General features: G+C 27.5%; 4 protein-coding genes across 4 annotated transcripts; all 4 read right to left on the bottom strand.

Annotated features, from left to right (window-relative positions):
• Positions 1-1,914: 1,914 nt before the first annotated feature.
• Positions 1,915-7,935, bottom strand: PMUG01_10027900 (transcription factor with AP2 domain(s), putative; the record flags this gene model as incomplete). Its single annotated transcript, XM_029005469.1, has 1 exon — positions 1,915-7,935. One exon carries the CDS (start codon positions 7,933-7,935, stop codon positions 1,915-1,917), a length of 6,021 nt encoding a protein of 2,006 aa, XP_028862054.1.
• Positions 7,936-14,350: 6,415 nt separating this feature from the next.
• Positions 14,351-15,451, bottom strand: RPL2 (60S ribosomal protein L2, putative; the record flags this gene model as incomplete). The annotated part of the gene is made up of 2 exons (XM_029005468.1): positions 14,351-15,114; positions 15,433-15,451. The coding sequence occupies 2 exons, from the start codon at positions 15,449-15,451 to the stop codon at positions 14,351-14,353; spliced, it is 783 nt and encodes a 260-aa protein (XP_028862053.1).
• A 2,138-nt stretch (positions 15,452-17,589) lies between these two features.
• Positions 17,590-18,495, bottom strand: PmUG01_10027700 (60S ribosomal protein L12, putative; the record flags this gene model as incomplete). The annotated part of the gene is made up of 2 exons (XM_029005465.1): positions 17,590-18,050; positions 18,459-18,495. 2 exons carry the CDS (start codon positions 18,493-18,495, stop codon positions 17,590-17,592), a joined length of 498 nt encoding a protein of 165 aa, XP_028862052.1.
• A 2,028-nt stretch (positions 18,496-20,523) lies between these two features.
• Positions 20,524-21,921, bottom strand: PmUG01_10027600 (conserved Plasmodium protein, unknown function; the record flags this gene model as incomplete). The annotated part of the gene is made up of 1 exon (XM_029005464.1): positions 20,524-21,921. The coding sequence occupies one exon, from the start codon at positions 21,919-21,921 to the stop codon at positions 20,524-20,526; it is 1,398 nt and encodes a 465-aa protein (XP_028862051.1).
• Positions 21,922-22,789: the final 868 nt, after the last annotated feature.

The following is a 22,789-nucleotide window of genomic DNA, read 5'->3' as shown; positions in this document are numbered from 1 at the left end:
TTTTTTTTTTTTTTTTTTTAATGCTTATATTATTGTATAATGTATTAAAAAAATTTTGTATTAGTCGATTTTGCATTTTTATATACACGCACATTGCGAAAAAGGAAAAAAATTTATACGTTAATTATTTACCTTATTTTCAAAAAGTGCTATGTATTTTAAATGCTACACATTTTAATTATTTATTGCTTTTTCAGAAATAAATTATTGGTTAATTATCCTATTCTCCAAAAAAAAAAAAAAATGCTTATGTTTTTATAGAACATACGCCTTTGTTTATAACTACACCTGCACATATATATGTATATATAAATTCACCTATTATTTCATTTATGTATGAATTAATGAATGCATTAATGAATGTACTTATGAATTTATTTATTTATGTGTGTGTGTGTGTGGGTGTGTGTATGGAGGAAACATGTGCATATATGGGCAATTATGCATATCGTTTTTTCCTTTCTTTTTTTAAAAAAAGATACCAACCGTTTGTAATGCTTCTCATGCTTGTCGTACATGTCATACTTGCTCTGTTTTCATTATTACATATAATATTGCCTCGTTATTAGCACATTACTCAATATGTCAATCTTTTTAATTTTTATACACTATACTTCGTATGAGAAACTTGGAAAAAATCGGGAAAGTATTTACATGACGCCGTTGTATGCTCTGTGTTATTTGTTTCTTATGTTTATTACATTCTATTAATTTATTCTCCCTATCTCCACTCCCAACTGATGGCTTTTGTTTCACTTTTTTTTTTTTTTTTTTTTTTTTTTTTCTTATCTCCTTTTCATTTTATTAATTATAGTTACTTTCAAAATGGAATATTTATCTCCGCTTCTTTTGCTTTTTCATATGCTTATATATTTTCCCTTTTTTGTTTTCACTTCATGTATTTTTTTTTTTTTTTTTTTTTTTATATAAAAAAAAAATACGTGGAAGTGAAGCTTATTTCTGCACACACTACACACAATAAAACTAAAAAAAAAAAAAATGAACATTTCAAGTAAAAATTAAAATAAATAAACAACTTTTGTTGTTCTACTGTTTTCAATTTTTTTTTTATTTTTTTTATGGTAGCACTTGTTTGCCTCTTAAAAAGCGGTTTACGCGCACAAGTGTAGCTGTAAGGATTTCCTGCGAGTTGCACATTACAGTAGTGCATAAAAGTTTTATATTATCCTGGAACAATTGATAGATACGCGGGGAACTTGTCTAATTTTGATTAATCGGTTTAATTTTTTATCTTATGAAGTTTGGTAATAGGTGTGTATATATTGCTTGGGTATAAATAAGCAGATATATACGTAGTATTTGTGAATTATGACAAAATAGCAATGAGCCAAATGAAATGCTTAACATACACTCTTTGAGAATTAAAAAAGGCAATTTTTTCAAATTTGGAAGAAACTTGCTTCATTCTTGATAGTTTCATATGGATATACAGAAAGGTGACAGCAGTATAATATAAATTTAACTTGAATAAATGTGCGAATAAATACAGGTAAATGCACACAAGCAACGAATAAATATAAAATGAAATAATTATTTAGCTTTGAAGTTATGCCTTAAAATAATTTATTTCATTACGTAAAGAATTATATAAAAATATCAAATTTGTTAAAAAAAAAAAAAAAAGAAAAAAAAAAAAGTGCAAATTAGACTAACACTGTTGCGCGAAAGAAGCGTTTTTCTGCCTACGCCCAAGCGCATTCATATGTAAATACCTTCATAAACACGTACACATATAAATACTCGCAAATACATATATATATATATATATATATATATATATATACACATATATATGTCCGTTTTGCGCACGCGCAGCAGCAGGTAACGTATCACCAAGTAATCCGAAAAGGCTACTTCTAACCCTGTGCAAAAATTCCTCAAATAATGCAGAACTTACTGAAATATTAGAGATGAAAATCTGTCAGGCTCCCCTGAACTCATAATATTACTAGTGGACGTAAAATAAGCATAACTATTTTTCATCTGTTTCGTTATAATAGTCAGAGAGTTTAAAAACTCCTTCTGTTCTTCTTCATTATATAGACTTGGTATTTTCCTTATTTCTAAATTCTTTGCTAAAATTTTTAGTAGAAAAAATATATCATCATAACAATTGGAGTCATCTACATATCTATTTAAATAATGAATAGCCATATAATATTCTTGAAATGTAATATTTTTTAACTCATATGCTAAATTTGATAAACAGTTATCTCTTAAATCTTGCAAAATACATTTAATAGTTCCTTTTTGAAATTTTAAAATATTTTCTGACAAGTAATACAATGATAAAAGGGAGGACGTATTTTTCGCCGAACAGTCATTATGCGCTTCCATATCATTATTATTTAATAAATTATTACAAAAGGAATTTGTGAATGTCCCTGTTTGATGATCATATTCATAAGATGTTGAAGTACTTTCTGTGTTTTCATTATTGTATCTACTGTTGGAAGCAGCTAGTGTTGAAGTTTCTTTTGTAGCATTAGCAGCAGAAGTACATGTAACATTTTCTGTGACTGGTATAAATACCTCCACAGGAGCTTGATTATTCGCATTGTTTTCTATGTTACAATGCGTTGAACCAGTAGCAAACTTGTTCATGTCTCTTTTGTTACTTACATCCTCGGTTCCATCATTACCTTCTTTGAGTTTAATATTATTAATTTTTTTCAATGCTTCGTTGTAATGCCTCCTCTGCTTTTCGTTGTTATCTAAGCAAGCGCTTTTCTTACTATTCTTTTTACTTTTTTTGTTCTCCCAGTAATAGCCGTCTTTTTTCTCATCGTTCTCAAATAGGGTTATGTAGTATTCCCTCGGAAAAATAGAGTTCTCAAAGTTTATGTCACAGTTGATTTCGTTACAGCTGCTTTTGTTGCATCCGTTGTTTAGGTTACTATTGTTCGTGCTACCACTAGTACCCCTAATGTTGCTAATTCCGCTAATACCGTTAATACCGCTAGTAGTGCTAATCGGGGCACTACTGTCGTTGCTGTCTGTGTTCCTCTTCAGCTTCTTGTACATGTTATACGCCTTCCTACACTCTATGGCCATTTTTTTTGCTTCTAAATAACCGTACTGTTTTATCGGATAATATTTTGCACATCTTCTCCCATGAGACGTATACCATGTCGCTTTCCATCTATATTGTTTTCTGTCATAGTGAACACCTACTATTCTTGAATTAATATCATCCACATTGCTATCTTGAATTTCTTTATTTATACCTTCATTTATGTTCATCTCCAGTTTTTTAATTCCACTTTTTTCAATTATATTATTCATGTGTTTATTATTACTAACACTAATAGTTTTATACGAAGAATTTACTGTATCGCTATACTTATTCATGTTTTTTATATCCTCCAACTTCTTGCAAGGATCTTTATCATTTTCATTCTTTACACTGGAATTATTTTGCGGGTCAATAGTAATACTTTCATTATTGTCAACATTTTTATCTATCACGTTATTATTATTGTCATTATGTATACTATATTCCTTATTCACTACTGTGTTCACATCATTGACATATTCATGATACTGTTCTAATAAATGCTTTCTCTTTTTCTTCATTTCGTAACTCAGACTGATATCTATGTTATCATTACACTTATTTAATACTTGGCTCTTTTTACATTTTCTCAAATCCTTGATATCGTATGTAGTATTATCCTTATTATCATAATTTACCTCATTCGATGATAAATTTTCCGTATTCTTCAAACAGGAAGAAGTAGACGATATGTAGGAAGCAGAGGATTTAAGGGATAACGTTCCTGTAGAAGCGCATATTAAATTTACTCTTTTACTCGAATGCTTCGATTCTTTTGACTGCTTCCTTTTTTTTTTTTTTTTGGTTCCATTTTCTAGCTCCGAATAGCATTCATCTGAGTTTACTTCCTGCATCAAGTCAGCAGTCACGCGCTTTTCATTCTGTGAATCTTCGTAAGAGTTCAAACTACCTCTACTGCCACTATTCACACTACTAGTGCTATTCTTCGCACCGTTCACATTGCATACCACATTAGAGTATTTTTCGACCGAGTCATTATGCGACTCGTCGTTAGCTGTAGAGTTTAAATTAACTGTATCACCGTTAACTACATATCCATTTACCGCCCTTCCGCTATCATTACTCGTACATTGAAGCCCCAATTCCATATCTACACTGTACACATTGTGCATGGACTGGTCCATCCTATCGGCATTCCTATTATTACTCCTTCCATCGGACACAGTAACATATGAGTTATACGTGTTGAATTTCTGCTTCAAACATAATGCACTTGCTTCGTTGCAGGGTGTATTACTGTCTTCGTCAAAATTTCCACTACGTATTATATTACCCTTTAGACCATCTGAGTCGCATGGGCATTTTACCTCACCTATATCATTAACCATATCTTCACCTACAACTTCACGTTCGCATACCTGATAATTTTTAAAATACGTTATGCCCTCCTTTTGTTCTATGCACATCCCAATTTCTGGATTATTCGACACAAGGCTATCTAATTTGATGGAATCATTTATTTCCCCACTTTTGTCGATTTTCACTCTTTTAGTGATATTTTCTGACTTGTTCAGGCTGTTATCATATTCATTGAAAAAATTAGCCACATTCTCACGAATATAACAAGAAGAATTGTTCAACATAGAATAATTATTTGAAGAATATGAAGTAATATTTCCTGGAATTTTAGTATAGTTGTCATTGTATTCATTCTCATCGTTCAAGTTTGTGCAACTACTCTCGTCGTTTTGGTAAGTGCTAATATTTTTTCTCTTTTTACTACATAGTTCTTTATAACTGTCATCTTCATTCCTATCCCCACTTTTGCTAGAATTTCTCCTTTTAACATTCTTTTTGTTACCTCTCTTGAGTTTATTATTATTCGTGTTACTATTATGAATGCTATCATTTTTTACTTTATTATTTTGCTGATTAGCTCTATAGGCCTGTTCAAAAATTAAAGCTTCTTCTGGTATTTTTTGATAATTTTTACAATATATAGCTAATCTACGAGCATAATCAAACCCAAATAATTTAATAGGAAAATATTTAGCTACTCTTTTGCCATCTTCATTCCAATTAACACTCCACCTTTGTTGGTATCTATCAAAATATACCCCTTGGACAAGAGGAAATTTTTTTGCTCTCTTCACCATTTCCTCTGTAAGAATAGCTTTGTGTAATTTATATTGTGCTCCACCTTTTTTACTTGGTAAATGCCTTAACAAGTCAAGATATTTGAACATTTCCCTCTCATCCATTTTTTCATTAAATAATATTGGTATATTATTATCTCCACATATTGATGATGGCAATGTTGAGGAGCCTGACCGTGGTAAAGATGATATATTTGGTGAAGACGAGGAAGATGTATTCTCCTTTTTCTTTTTTTCCTCATTAGTTTCTGTCTCTTTATTGTTATTCATATGATACATATTCGATGTATAACTGGTAAACTCCCTTTCCTTACCTTGTTCATAATTTTTTAACTCATCGTGATTACCAGGATTTGACTTTTTTTCGCAGCCTCCTGCGCTGTCTGTTGTATGATCATTTGCTTGGTCTCTCACTTGTGCATCATTATTATCACTTCGCTCGTTCGATTGCCCACTTTTTGCTTGCTTCATGTCCTTCTCCTTTTCCTTCCTTTTTAGCAACCTCTCCTCTTTTTTATAATCCCCCACACCCTTCGCTCTGTCCACAAAAGTATGACTCTTTTCTGATTTTTTTTTTAGTTCCTCTGACCACAGAGTAATACATTTCTTTGCAGCTTTTCTTAACGGTCGCTTATTGTACTTTTCGTTAGCACTTCCTTTGCTACCATTTCCTTTTATGTCCATGTCTTTATTATCCTCATTTCGATTAAATAGCTCATTTGTAATCTCTTCACGAACAGCAGAAGAGCTAGTGTTTACCTGTACATCCTCCTCATTGATGTATTTCACGTTTTCATTTTTATCATAATTTTCCTCGTCATTCTCTTCATTATTATGTTCACCATTTTTATTTGGACTCATTTTATTTTTCTTCATATTTCGCCTGCTTCCTTTTTTCGAGTCCACATCAGATACATAAGCAAAGCCAACTTTTTCCTCTTTGTATAATATAGTATGCTCATATTTATTTCCCATTTGTTCGTCCTTACTGTCACTGGTATAAGAAATGTTCTCTTCTTCCGCATTAATGCTATTTTGGAAAATGCTTCCCTGTTGATTGGTTACACTGTCCATGGTGCTACTAGGCATAGTGCTACTTCCCATACTGCTACTAACCAAATCATTATCATTTTGATTTATTTCTTTATGATTCTGGGTACTGGCTATACCCTCACACGGTCCATCAAATGGGGAATGGTCCTTTATATCCACATCCTCTTCTTTATCTCTGCAAAGAACTTTCTTATTTTGTTCCTCACTTAACCGTAGTTTATCAATTCTTCTTTTTCTTTTTTTGCTAATCTTTTCACTAGTGTTATTCCTACTACATTCACTTAATTTTATAATCATTTCACCATTTTCATAATCCTTATTCTTATGTGAAGTTTCATTTAACGGTACATTATGTTTACGAAATATGTTAGAAGCAGTTTGATGTTCGATTTTTTCTACATCCACATGCTTATACTCATCCTTCTTCTCTTCCTCATGGATTACACTACTAGAAGTATACCGCTCGTCATAATTATCCTCTCTTATTTCGTATGTTGCATTCGTCGAACCTTCATTATTAGCACAATATTCTCCTCTAGTTTCTTCTTTCTGTATATTATTACAAAAGGTGCTTACTCTATTAGCGAGTTGTGTATTATTTAAAAGACTATATGTGTCTGGAAGAAATTGAGATTTATTTAAATGTTCCATGTTATCAAAATTTACATTAACATGATCATTATCGTTTAAGGTATTCATTTCGCAGTCCTTCTTCCTTAAATTGAAGAATAAATTTCTATTTGTAAGAGACGCGCTTACATAACTCAAATTACGCATGTTGTTCTGTATATCACATTCTTTGTCATTGTATAGCATATTGATAGTCCTACTATTTGTATCCTTATCATTGTTGCTACTGATATGCATTTTCGAATTTCCTCTGTCCACTGCGGTTGCATCACTATTTGCATTGACTGGGTTAAAATATGTAAGTTCTTCATTCTCATTCGTGTTCACATTATTTGAATTAACATCAATGAAATTGTTTTCTTCAAAATTTGTCGACTCTCCAATTTTGTAAAAATTAGCTTGATCATAATTTTCATCATATGCTGTTCTGTCAAAGGAGTCTATTTCTTTATCCTCTAAATAGTGGTCAAAATTGTAGTGCATATCGTGTTGCATATCATCGCATAAATCTTGATGAACGCCCCTCTGACTAGTGAACTTACTTTGTTTGTCCGCTAGACATACAGTGTTCGTATTCCCCATGCTGCTTGAATGATCATCCACGTTCTGTTCTAACAAAATATGTTCATTTAAATGTAAATTATTCTTTAACTTACACAAATTACTATAATTGTCAAAATCATTTTCTTTATTGTTACTTATATCTTTATGATTACCGTTTTCATATTGTTCATAATCCTGGGTCTTAACATCTAATATTTTCATTTCGTAGTAAATTGACTGTATATCATTATCTTTACTAGTACTATACTTTTTTGTCTGTTTTGTTTTATTCTTAATTAAATGTTTTGTATTCTTATCTTTTAGTTGACTAATATATATATCATAGTCTTTTTTATTTATTCCTATTTTTATTCCACCACTATTTGAATTGTTTATTGCAAAACTATCATTTGCATAATTCATGTTGTTATATATGTTTGTAGCTTCGTCCTCCTCATCTTCCTGGTCTGTCCTGCTATTTGTGTTCTCTGGACAGCCTTCTTCGTCTAATTCCATTATATTCACTCAACAAAAAGGGCAAAAAAAAAAAAAAAAAAAAATAGCAAAAACGATAAAAAAAAAGAAGGTAAAAGAAAAACCTTAGTTTTCAAGCTAAGAATATGCAATATTAACAAAAAGGAAAAAACTCATTTAAATGACTAAAATATATTGCTTCTATAACCATATATATATATATATATATATATATATATATATATATATATATATATTTATGAATAACATCTCGTACGTACATACTAATATAGCACAAATCACAATTCAAAAAAAAAAAAAAAGGGGAGAAAGGCGAAATAGTAAAAAAGAGAAAATGATAAATTAGTATATTTAGAATAATTTATATACCATAAAAAAATAATCTCTCTTTTTTTCCTCTCTATGTAGGTAAAACTTAACATAATTTACTCTTAACTGCATTGTCTACATGTACACATAAATAAATACTTACATACAAGTAAATGAAAAAGGGGTTCAAATACAAAACTAACTCAGACTCTTTTTTTTCGTCTTTTTTTTATCTCTTTTATTCTTTTTTTTTTCTTTTTATATATATATATATCTGTTAAAAAATAAAAAATCTCTTTTCCTCAACGTAAAAAAAAAAAAAAAAAGTGCATTCACAATACGCCTTACTCCGGTACATATCTACCTACATATACATATATGTGTACACGAAAAAAATTTTAGAAGCACTTGTTCTAAAAAATGACGCATACTAAACATATGTAAACAAATATTTGTGTTATAACACTTACTACATGTGTAAACGAAGAGTACTAAAAAGATATAGTTCATTTGTATGGAAATATTTAGGTATATACATAATTTTACTGTAAACAAAATAAAAAGAAAAGAAAAAATAAGAGAAATAAAAAATTCAAGTAACACTAAAACACATGTACTAAATCGTATATCACTAAACTTGTATATCAATAAATTATATGCTACTAAATCATAATCACTTATAATAAATAAACTAATAAAAGGTATGGGAGAAGTGGAGGGGAAAAAAACTTTGCTAAATAGAAAATTAACAATAATGAACATAAAAAAGAAAAAGAAGCAATCATTTAATAATCCAAATAAAACTAACAAAAAAAAAAAAAAAAAAAAAAAAAAAAAGACTCACATAATTCTGTACAATTTAACACAATTTTAAAATTTTTCAATGTTGAACTAATATGTCTGAAAAAATCTAATTATTATTTTTTTTTTTTTAATATTTCAAGTCACAAAAAAAAAATAAATATAATAAAAGACATAACTGTGCGTATGAGCTACTCAAGAGTATGTACTTATATATATATATACACCTATGTGTACGTTTGTATGTATGCATACCTGTACACGTAAGCATATTCGTGTGCACGTCTATGAACACATACAAATATAAAGCATCGTTTATACTTACGTAATAAAATATTAATTTCAAAAATACAGCATATGATATATCTATTATATTTACATAATTTTTTTTTATTTCTTAAAATAATTATTTATTCGTATTGTAACATTTCCCCATCGTTCAATATGAATAAGTTAAAACGTTACAATTTGATGTAAACAAACATTTCGCTAGCACCTTAAGGATGCAGCACATAAATGTAAGTATATGTATATATATGCTTATGTACATACATGCATATGTAAATGTATGCATATGTAAATATATGCATATGTATACGTATACATATGCGAACACAGATAAATTTACGCAAATGTACACATTTATTGCTCTATAATGAAGATAAATAAAACAATTATTTATCTTTTCATTTTTCTATATTCTTTTATTTCTGCATTATAATCATTAAAAAAAAAAATGCAAAATGCAGAGTGCAGAATGCAAGTATGTGAAAGTATTAAAATTAGTATATTACAACTTTAATTGTTATATGTATTTACACATATGCGTGTATATATATATATATATATATATATATATATATATATATATATATATGCACAAAAATATATACATACATAAATATGTACACGTGTTCATGTATGTTTGTGTTTATTTTTTACTTTTATGGAACCTCATACAACCTTTCATGTTAATTAAAACAATTGCCTTATTTTTCAAAAACAATAAAAAATAATTGCACGTATTGTAAACATATTTATTGGATTGTTCTTATGCTACTTAAATAATTTTCCGTGCAAGAAATTAAAAATTAAGATATGAATAAAACTTTTATATAAACACATACGTATATATATATGCATATATATGTAATAAAAGTACTTGTACAAACACAAAAATCGATAATACTTGTCTTAATTTTTCATTTGCTTATGTTAATGTAAAATATGTAACATTTCATACTAATAGAAGCAGAATATGTGAAAAACATTTTGTAGCATAATTTTATTAGTGTACCAAAAAAAAAAAAAAAAAAAAAAAAAAAAAAAAAGAATGTTTACACATTTTTTTTTTTTTTTAACATATATACTTATTTTTTTTGAACACAAAAAAAGAGAAGTACATGTACAAGTCAAACATATATAATTATGTGAAAGTACAATGGGATATAAAATTTAAGAATTTTTAATGTGTGTAAAATACAAAATCACTGGTGTAAAAACAAATGAAAAATACAACTCAAATATTTAATTTTATATTTTCCAAAATAATCACATATGGCATACTTGCAAATAAAAAAAAAAAAAAAAATACATACATACGTATATATGTATATATGTATATATATACACGTACATACGCATATATAATATTATATGTATAATTAAAATGTCACACAAATATGGTCTTCATTTTTTTTTTTTTTTTCAGCGAAATATCAGTTTTATTTTTCCTTATAACAGAATAATTTCCGTTTTTGTGTGTGTACATTTCAATGTTTTATTATCACTGTTATGATGCATATATGTACAGTCATGCGCATGAATAAATAAATATTTTTTTTACACATAAATACTTATATATTTATACAGGTTTGTTTCCATTACACATGTAAATTTCCATATATCTACCCAAAGGTATGTATACTGATCGATGTGTAGTATTATACAAGGATAGCATCTACCACTTATAAACAATTTTTTTCTTGTTCATGATTATGCACTAAAAAGAAAATATACTTTCATTCAAAAATACAAAATAAAAATATAAAAAAAAAAAAGCAACTTGTGATAAATTTTATAAAAATAAACTTGATAATATATGTATATATATATCTTGGTATCTTAAGATTTTTTCTTTTTTTTTTTTTTTCATCTTTTTTTGTTTTTTTTATTTTTGTCTTTCTTTTTTTTCTTAAATTATGTAACATATACAATTCATGAAACATGACTAAAAAAAAAAAAAAAAAAAAAGGAAAAAAAACAGTGAATATTTTACGTATTTATATATATATATATTATATATATACACGTATATATATATATATACATATATAACTAATGCTACAGTGCAAATATTAGAAAAAAGAAATTGTTACAAAAAAGAATAAAAAAAAAAACAAAAAAACAAAAAAGAAATTCGTTAAAGTACTTAATTGACGCTTTATTCTATTCATTTTACCACGAAATATAACGATGAGATATTCATACTAGGAAATGTTTACTTAAAGAAAAAAAATATATATAATAAAATAAAATAGATGAAGTAAAAACAATAAATATAAAGGATTAAGCAAAAAACTATTAAATATCATATATATGTGTATGCATGATGTATTATATGGTATATATCAACATATATATATGTGCGTATGGCTCCTTTCTGATAATATATTCACTTTTCGAAGTTGAAAAAAAAAAAAAAAAAAAAAAAAAGTGTAAAGAACTTAGCCTACTTTGAAAAAGTGATTTTGCTTTCGTGTGCATGTAAGTTAAAAAAAAAAAAATATATAATTTGAAATAAAAAATAATAAAAAATGTTACACGTATGTCAGCATTCTTTTGAGAAACTCTCATTTGAAAGAAAAAGAAAAAGAAAAATGCGTTTTGCAAAAGTTTGGCGTATGCATACGTGTACACATTTAAAATGTTATAAGGAAAAAAATATATATATACTTATATGTATGTTTATATGTAAGTATAAAATATATTTATGTTTGTATATTTGAACAAAAAGAAATCCAATTTCAATAAATAGCTTAACACTTAGTTTGGGAAAATAAACTAATAGATGTATACATATATATATATATACATATATATATATACATGTAATATTATGTATTTTTTTTTTTTTTTTTTTTCCATATCGTTATTTTCTTTTTACGTAAACTCAGATGTGCATCAAAACTACTGTTAAAAATAAAAAGCAAAAGTAGTAAACTTTTAAAAACATGTAACTTGAAAAAATAAATAGAACAATTCAAGTTAACTCCTCTACCTAAAAAGGGATGATACAAATTTCTTATGTAAACTTGAGTTCACGTTATTATCATCTTTACTAGCCATTGTTATTTATTGTCGTCACATTCGATCTGAACTGTTCATGCAAAATTGTAAAATAAATTTTTTTTTTTTTTTTCCCACATTTTATGTGTAAATTACTATTTTACGCGCATTTGTGAGGGGGAAAAAAAAAAAAAGAAAAAGATTTAATAACCCCTTTTTAAATAAAATTATGTAAAGCCGCCCTTAAAAATATTATTATTCCTAATTTGATGAAAAGAAAGAAATTGGAAAGGCATTTAGCCGTAAATTTGTACATAATTCATAGATTAGCAAACGGGGAATACGCACATGTTACTATATACAAAAATATGTTAGTATGTATATATATATATATACATAAGGGTATGTGTGTGTGGCTATTTACAATTTTCCCACGGAAGGTTCGCATAGCGCATCTTTTAGTTATACTTTGTTAAAATTTTAAATTGTGCATACTCTGTAAAATAAAAATGTGCATTTATGTATGTATGTATGTATGTATGCATGTATATGTATGTATGTTTGCATGTATATGTATGTATGTTTGCATGTATATGTATGTATGTTTGCATGTATATGTATGTATGTTTGCATGTATATGTATGTATGTTTGCATGTATATGTATGTACGTTTGCATGTATAAGTATGTACGTTTGCATGTATATGTATGTGTGCGCGTATAAATATCCACTGAAATTTATGACTGCCGGGTAGAAGAAAAATATTACAGGGACATTTACACCTATCTTATATGATCCTAAAATGTATAAGGAAATTATTTTAACAAAGAGGAAAATTTAACACATGCAAAATATTTTTTGTATTTTTTTATAAAAACTCCTAAGCTTGTATTAAATAATTACTATAAAAATATATTATATTTTGCTCTTTCATAATTTTTATTTATAATTTGTTGAAAATATTTATTATTTTACCTTCTTTTTCTCTTTTTTTTAATCCTTTTGAAGATAATAAATGTACCAAATTCGAATATTTATTGAAAAATGGTAAGATTATAAACAATTGACTAGAAAGCGCTAGAAAAAAAACAAAACAAAACAAAACAAAACATCCCTTATTCTCATTTCTTATACAATTATAGCGTGGTATATACTATGTTCAGTTTTAATAAATTAATCACGATTTTTAAAAAGTTGTTGATATGTTATACTAAACACCATTATTCTCTTATAGCGATATGGGAAATTATTAAGGTATCATTTGTTAATATATTTTAACAAATATTTTAACATTCCCGTACATATACACATACGTCAACGAGCATATATATATATATATAGAGAGAGAGAGCGAAAGAGGCTTCTCTGTATGCGGGATGAATCTGCTTTCTATTCGTAAAATTATGTTACATCCAATGTAACAAATAAGGATATGCACCTGATATCACATATGTAGTAAAAAGATGGTAAATTTATCCATTCAGAAAGGTTCACTTTAAATTTTTCAAAAATCAAAAAAATTGCCAGTAGAACCTACTTGCAGTAATGCATTATCCATATATGTACAATACTACTTATTCTTTTCCACATTTGAACAAAGAAAATGTGCAGCACAACAACAAAAATAATTTATAGCATTAAATAATTTCCTTTTTTAAATATTTCAATAAATAATGGGTGAGTTTTTTGTATATATATATATACCCGTATACATATATATAAAGTAAGATCCTTCCACAATGTGCGCATTTATATAAAATTGGGCATTATGAAAAAAAAAAAAAAGGTACAGAGATATAAATATATAGGCAAAACTGTTATTCATGGGAATAGGGCAGAAAATACAAAAATGGGAAATTAATAAAAAGATAATTCTCCTTCACGCGCATTAACTCTACATGTCCGTTTTTCCATTAAAACTGCACGTGCACCCAATAAAAGTGTGCGCGATATATATATATATATATATATATATATATACATGTTATATACGCAAGCACCCCTAGCTACTTCCATTTCCCCCTTAAATAGAGGTTGACTAATCTTCCGTTTTACCGACCAACTTGGTCTTCTTTGCACCTCTTAACAATCCCGTTCTTCTGGCAGCAATCAAACCAACCTTTTGTCCTGCAGGAGCACTTCTTGATACAGTGGATGGATGACCTATGTGTTGATGGTTACCACCACCATGTGGGTGATCAACAGGGTTCATAGCTACACCTCTAACTTTTGGCCAGCAGTTCCTTTTAACTTTGTATTTATGATGTGCTACTCCTGCTTTTAATATAGGTTTATCAATACGTCCTCCTCCTCCTACTACACCAACCATTGCTCTTGCTCTAGCATCAATTGTTTTTTTAGCACCAGATGGTAAACGAACTTTCGTTTTCTTACCATCTTCTGATTGACCAACTACTGTTGCATAACAACCAGATGCTTTTACTAATGTACCCCTATTACCAGTTCTATGCTCTAAATTACATATTAGAGTACCTTCTGGCATTTTTCCTATTGGTAATACATTACCTACTGATAATGGAGCTTTTGTTCCACATGAAATATATTGACCCGTAAACATTCCTTCTGTTGCTACCATTAATTCTTCTTTTTTTCCATATTTCTCTGTTCTTTTAAATATTACTTTCGCTAATGGTGCACCTCTACCAGGATCATGTATAATATCTTTTATCAATCCTTTAATATATCCCTTTTTCTCACAAAAATCTAAGTGGCGTAATTTTGCCGCTCCCTTTCTATGATGGTTGTGTGATCGAAAGATGGATCCTCTACCTTTTCTTTGACCTAAATGTATGAGAAGAAAAAGGAGGACAAAATTAAATTATTGAAAATGCGAATGGGAAATGATATACCCGTGTCCTTACAAGGTATATAACTGAACGGAACCGAATACACGGTAGGAAGCTATATAAATAACACGCCAGTGCACACTTGTACATGTATACGTGTATAAGTATGTATGCTCGCATATATGTGCAAGTACATTATATACAACATGCAGTTCATTCGATCGTTTGCGGCCTTATTTTAGTCAAACGAATAAAAAATATACATATTCCCTTGCTTTTCATAAACACTTGCGACATATGTTAAAATGTTTACCTCTTATAACTCTTCCCATTTTGAGGAATGGATTATTCTTAACTTGCTAAAAATATGCACCTTGTAAATTTTGTAGTTTGTAAAACTGACAAATCATAAAACTGACAAACTGTTAAAGTTGCTTTAATTTTATTCTTAAAAGCTGCTCCGTATTTAAAAAAAACAAAGAGAAATTCTCTTCAATATGTACTTATAATATTGTTCATAATATTGTTCATAATATTGTTCATAATATTGTTCATAATATTGTTCATAATTTTGATCATAATTTTGATCATAATTTTGATCATAAATTTGATCATACTTTTGTTCGTAATTGTTCATAACTTTTTCGTAATATTGTGCATAATATTTTGAATTATTTTTTTTCAATTTTTTTTTTCTTATTTTTCTACTAGGCCTCCAAACCTTAAAGATGTTCGCTGCACCTCTTAAAAAAATTTAGGAACATAATAGTACTTATAGCTTTTAGCAAAAAATAAAGAAAAAAGAAGAAAAAAAATAACGGAATACAAAAATTCAGTTTTTCTCGAGCAATAATTTCTATTATAATATTACTACTGTGATAAAAAAAGTGTACATATATATATATAGAGATATATATGTATATTTATGTATGCACTAAATATGTTGCTATTTATTTGCTTATTTTTTTTTTTTTTACATATATGAGGTGATTTAAGAGGTTAAAATGGGCAACTCAAAAGGAGCGTTTATATACTATTGCAAAATAGGTACTGATATGTAGGGACTAAATGATGTGGGATTTCTACTCTCTAATGAAATAATTAGGCAAAAAGAAAAAAAAAAAAAAAAACATACATATATTTTTATATATATATATATATATATAAAATACCCATATATGTAATATACATAAGGGTTTACCCTTGGTAAGGGGAAAACACCATATAGCTCTATGAGCGCGGCAAAAAGTATAACACATAGATTTAACTCATGATCAAAATGAATTACTACTAAATGACGTACTTGCAAAGAATAAAATAATAATTAATAAAATAGCATGTGTTATTTGTATGAGAAAGGTGAAATAGCATGAAAAGATATACAAATATTAATTAAAACGAACATTACCTAGTAGAACAAATATCGCTGAACATATATTACCATCAAATACGAAAACATATATTGAGAGGGTACCACACCTTATAACATTTGTGGAAATCACTCTTTTATTAGCGTCGCGTTATTTTTAAAAACAAATTAAGCACGGTCCTGTTAAACGGTAGTACCTGTGATAGCAGTTGTGGTGGTATTGGTTACTCTATTTTACACCATATACATATGAACGTGCTATTTTTGTGGTTTTAATGGCTATACGTCTGCTAGTACATGCAAACATACATACGTGCTTCTAACCATTTAACGCATAGCGCTACTGATGATATGGGTATAAAGGTACACACCTTCTCGCATAGTGTTAGTACTTTATAAAATAAAGGATTATTATTGGTAAATAAAGCATATAAAAAAAAAAAAATAATAAAAATAAAATATGTGTTGCATATAATCACACTAAGAATGTGTGCATATATAAAAAAGGAAGGGTAATTTTTTAAAAATTTAATATTGTTATTCTGGTTTATGCATATGAATAGGGGAAATAAAAAAAAAAAAAAAAAAAAAAAAAAAAAAATGGAGAAAAAAATGGAAAAAAAAAATAGAGAAAAAAAATGGAAAAAAAAATGAAGAAAAAAAATGAAAAAAAATAATGGAGAAAACATATAAAAAAAATAAATGAGAATTAAAAATAAAAACTGTAAGGATTGAAATCGCAAGTAATTCGTTTATCATTTATTATTTAATATTTACAATTTGTTATTTACAATATCCTTTTTCTTTTTTTTTTTTTTTCCTAATTAATTTGTGTGCTATATAATTTTGAGAACCTTATTATAATTCCTTCTTACCAATCATCAGTGTTACATATATTTTGTTTTATTTTTTTTCTTTTGTTTTTTTTTAAAAAAAAAAAAAAAAAAAAAGCGGTCTACTATTTCTTCTTCTCTTCTCTATTTTTGCTATTCCATTTATTAGCTATGAAACTACGACTTTCGGTAAGAGTTCGATGGAATACCACTAAACATATTATGCACACAGGTGATACGGATAAAACAAAAGGGTTGCAATTTTGACTTAGCTATCTGGTACATTAATTTCACCAGAGTCTATCATCTCTTGAATGGTTGTAGGTTTTTTTCCATCTACAGTACAACCAATTGAGTTACAGGTCCCTAGCATTTCTTTAACTGTTCCTTTAAATTCTTTTGCCCTAGATTTCTCTTTCATCAATCTAGCAATAGAATAAACTTGTTCTAATTTTAAGTTTCCATTATGTTTAATGTTTTTCACTTTCTTTCTATCCCTAGGTGCTTCATTTAATTCTTTTAAGATTAAAGATGCTGACGTTGGTACTACTTCTATTTTAGCTTGTCTGTTTTGAATAGTTAATTTTACGCATATCTTTAACCCTTTCCATGATTGTGTTTCTTTTGCTATATCATCTCCAACTTTTTTGGGGGATAAACCGAGTGGACCTAATTTGGGGGATAAAACAGACGAAGCCCCTACCTCACCTCCTACTTGCCTGATGAAAACTACCAGTCGAGATAGAAACATGTACAAGTTAATGTTATATGAGTACGTAAGTATCACTGTAATTACATATACAAATTTCACACACTCTTTGTATTGATTATAACAACAAAAAAGAGCATGCTTCATAACACTGTGTAATAAGCAAAAAGGGGTAAATACATACGCGCATGTACATAAATACAAATAAAGATAATTATATATATGCACATATATGTATGTACAGTGGGGGGAATAATAAAAATGATCTCCTTTTCCAGGGACATACTTTTTAAAAACAAAAGAAAATGTGGATAGAACTCAAACAGCAACAGAAGTAAGCCGTATGTCCATAAAAATGTACAAAAAAATGCACAAAATATATAAAACAACAGTAAAAAAAAAAAAAAAAAAAAAAAAAAGGAAATTACCATATTTTATTTCGTTGGGATCTGGTCTTTTTGCCATTGGTGATTTTTGTACTTGAAAATTCTAAAATTTTTTAAAAACTGCAAATAAACTCTCAAGGAATCTTCTATGTGTTTTTTTTTCCTTTACTCCTCTTTAATTTTTAAATTGTTATGAAATTTAACAAATTAAGTATATTAAATTTTTTTAATTTTCCTAATTTTTTTTTTTTTTTTCCCAAAGAAAGAAGTATTCGAGATATAGGAATGCTTATGTAACTAAAAATAATTTTTTTTTTTTTTTTTTGAACGAACGTACTTCAGAGAAGCATCTATTGAACTCACCCAACTGGTTGAATATAATAATATATTTTCTTGTTGCGCTATTTTTTTTTTGCAATTTTTTTTTTTTTTGGAAAGGCGTATCGATGTACTTTTGTTATTCTCTTATATGCATATGCAATAATCTACCCTCAATTGGAAAAATTTTATAAATACATACTGTATACATTTATTGCGGTAGTGTTATATATATATATATAAATATATGTATTTATTCTCGAATGAAATTTGCTCTATTTTTAAATTTGGCTTTCATCGAGGAACAAAATTACTGGGGTGATTGTTGCCTTCCCTGCAAAGTAAAAACGAAGGATTAGAAAAAAAAAAAAAATTTGTAGCCCATATTTAATAAATATATACCCCTATTTCAAGTGCATACGTAGCTATGTGTATGATATATACATCAATACATACATCAATACATACATCAATACATACATAAATACATACATACATACATACATATATATTATATATATATATATATTTATATATATATAGTGAACATTTTTTGTGTTCTCTGCTTTTTGAAGTGTCGTTGAACTATCACTCAGGTTGGAGCATTTTTTTTAATTTTTATTTTATTTCATGATAAATTTGTAATATTATGTTTGTATTATTATATTTGTACTTGTTTGAAATGGTATTTTTTTTCTTTTGCAAGTATACATTTTATGAAGATTGTTATTTATAAAATTAGTTAATTGGGGGGTTATCCTTTATTTTTCTTCTTTTTTTTTTCTTTTTTTATCTTCTAGAGATATTTTATTAAAATGTTCAATCTATTTAATAAGAAAAAAAAAAAAAATAAATAAAAGGAAAAAGGGAATAATAAGTATGCAACTTTTAGGATATATTGCTAATATAGAGTATTATTAAAAGGTCATACCATAAAGCAACGTGAATACAAATTAACATGTTTTACTTTTGTACGTAATTTGTGTGCAATCCTCCTTTATAGTGGACAATTTATCTACTAACACTTATACCACGTAATAGTAAACAATATAACCAATTATACTAAAAATTTTATAAATATTTGAAAATTTTATGATTCGATTTTGTTCTGTTCTAATTTTTCCTTAAGCTTAAAAAAGAAAAAAAATTCCCATACGGAAATTACGTAAAGAAATAAAAAGGACTACTAGTCTAATTTTTTTGTTTTTTTCTTTTTTTTGCGAAAGCCAAAATGGTAATTAGAATGTAGAAGATACATTTAAAGCGAAATTGAATCAAATAGAAAAGAAATTTGTTTTAAAAATGGGAAAATATTTATGTATTGTTTATTAAAAGAAAAGCTAATTAAGGGTTAAAATGAAATTTATCCAAGGAAAGCAAAAACGGTGTGTAAATTACATGAACAGTGCATGTTGTAAGGGCATTTTTCGTTCGCAATTTGGCTATATAAAAAAAAAAAAAAAAAAACAACAAAAAACAAAAAACAAAAAACAAAAAACAAAAAACAAAAAACAAATAAATGAATGAATGGATGATTGAATGAATAAATAAAATAGAGCAAATCAAAATAGAATAATGCATGAGCGAGTAATTATGATTAATATTCTCACATTCGTTATCCAATTACTTCGTAGCACGGGAATGGTTTGTACAGTTGCATATACATTTGTAATAACGTTCTTTCCAATGATAAGCAAAATTTTTGATATACGTTAGTTCGTACACACAGACACATAAACACATATATATATATATATATATATATTTTATACACGTGTTAAGCCCTTTTTTAAACCCCCAATTCGCATTTGTTTGGCAATGCCCTCATATGAATCTGACTGTACAGCTGATGACGTAATAAAACATGCCTAAAACTCCATGGCACGAGTTTATATTTCATGTTTATAAATGATACACAATCACTTAAAATTTGCCTTAACATGACATCAATAAATTTTGTTTTAGAGGTTATCAGAGTTATCCCTTGTTCTCCCGTGTTGTAAACATTTCGTAGTTTTGCAACTAAGTTAATAAATTTTATTTTATTTTTATTATTCAAATGGGAAATATTATTTTTTATATTAAATATTATGTTATCTAAACTATCATAATCGTAATAGCAGTTCTTTAATGATTTGTCTAGAATATACAGCTCCTCTTCTACTTTGACATCTATATTGCGTTTATTATATAACTCGAATAAAATTTTTAAAAATTCGTTTGGAGTGTTAACATTGCTGCAGGTGCTACTATTATGATAACTCGTCTTTTGGATAAAGTTATGTATTCTAAAGAAGCTTATTATAAAATTCTTAACATGGTCAGGGGAATATGTGAACTTTGTTTTTTTTATATGTGCAACTGATTTTTTGTATATTTCTACCCTCTCGTTTAGGGGTATATTTTTACCATATAGTGAAAAGAGGGTTATAAAGTTACACATCTCCTTGTTTGTAATATCAAAAGAGTTATTACGTATAACATTTTTATAAAACATCTTCAAAGAATTTTCAGATAGACATACCTCTCTTATTTTGTACCTTTTAAATTTTATCTTACTTTTGTATACATGATATGTACATAAGAATATGACCAAGTCAGACGGTACAGAATATTTAACATTATTAATTACCTCGTTGATTAATTTGTTTATTAATTCGTAAGAAAAATAATTATTCTTAATAAACATTTTAAATAAAAGCACAATATCATTTAATGTGATGTGTTTCCAAAAATTGTAAATTTCATCATGTATTGAACTTCGCAATATGTAATATTCTATATATTTTAATATAGTTGCTTTTTTTCTTTTATTTTTTTCAAAATCAAAATTTCTTATTTTTAATAAAGCATATAATAACCTAAGTATACCTGTTGGACCAAATTCTGGTAATAAAACTTTTGCTTTATCAAAATATTGATACACTTGTTGAAACAATTTATTATTTCTTTCCACGTTGTTAACAATATAATTGACTTTCCTTTTTCTTCCCGTTCCCTTTTCTTTTCCGTGCAATAATCTATTATAATACCCAGGTCTTAGCGGCTTTTGTATGTTGTACCTACCCACTTCAAATATGTGCTCGCATACATTTTCAAGATGTTTCAGTAAGTGTGCGGAATTTATTCTGTTTAAATTGACACTGGGGTTAAGCTTCCTAACTAAGAGACGAGAAATTTTTCTCATTTAAAAAAAAAAAAAAAAAAAAAAAAAAAGTAATAAAAAATGCACGACAGGCAGTGTTCAATGTGCCGCTTCTTCTAATTACATAGATAAAAAAACTATATTTAAAATGAAAAAAATAAAGAACAATAAAATTACGAACGAATTAATTTTTTCCCATTTTGTCATCAAACGGAAGTTGAGTTGTGCATTTTGCGAGTTTTATTTGGCCTGATGAAAAGGAACAATGGCGGAAAACGACGGAAAAATAAAATAAAATAATGTAAAACAGAAACATACATAAATGGATAGAAACATAAATAGATAGAAACATAAATAAATAAGTAGATATGAAGTTCACGCGGAATATGCAGAAGACGCGATCACTAAGATGTATGAGGAAAAAAAAGTATTTTGCCCAAGGAGTGAAATATTTGCCATGATATATGCAAAAGTAATAAAACGAAATGCTGATAAAACAACTTTGTAGCGTTAAATCGGTAAAAGGGATACAAGAAAAATGCGTTAAATATGTATATATATATGTGTGTATATATATATTTATCAAACGGTAGAGCAAGGAACGAACAACATATGGATATGCGTGTTGCAGAATCGTATGAAAAAAAAAAAATAAAATAATTACCTTATAATTTTGTAATTTCGTATCTTTTTTATAATTTAAAAAATAAATTTTATTTTTCTACTATATTATCTACTTCTGGTTTCGAAAAAATATAATACACCTTTTGGGAATTATTTTATTTTATTTTATATTTTATACCAAATAAATAAAGCAGATAATGTATTATTAGTGTACCCGTACAAATAGTAAAAAAGAAAAAATTGAGAAGAAATATAGTATGTTAATAAATGAAAAGGGAGGAGAAAA

Source organism: Plasmodium malariae (genome assembly GCF_900090045.1).
Source record: "Plasmodium malariae genome assembly, chromosome: 10".
Taxonomy (NCBI): domain Eukaryota; phylum Apicomplexa; class Aconoidasida; order Haemosporida; family Plasmodiidae; genus Plasmodium; species Plasmodium malariae.
This window is presented reverse-complemented; position numbering and strand designations above follow the sequence as displayed.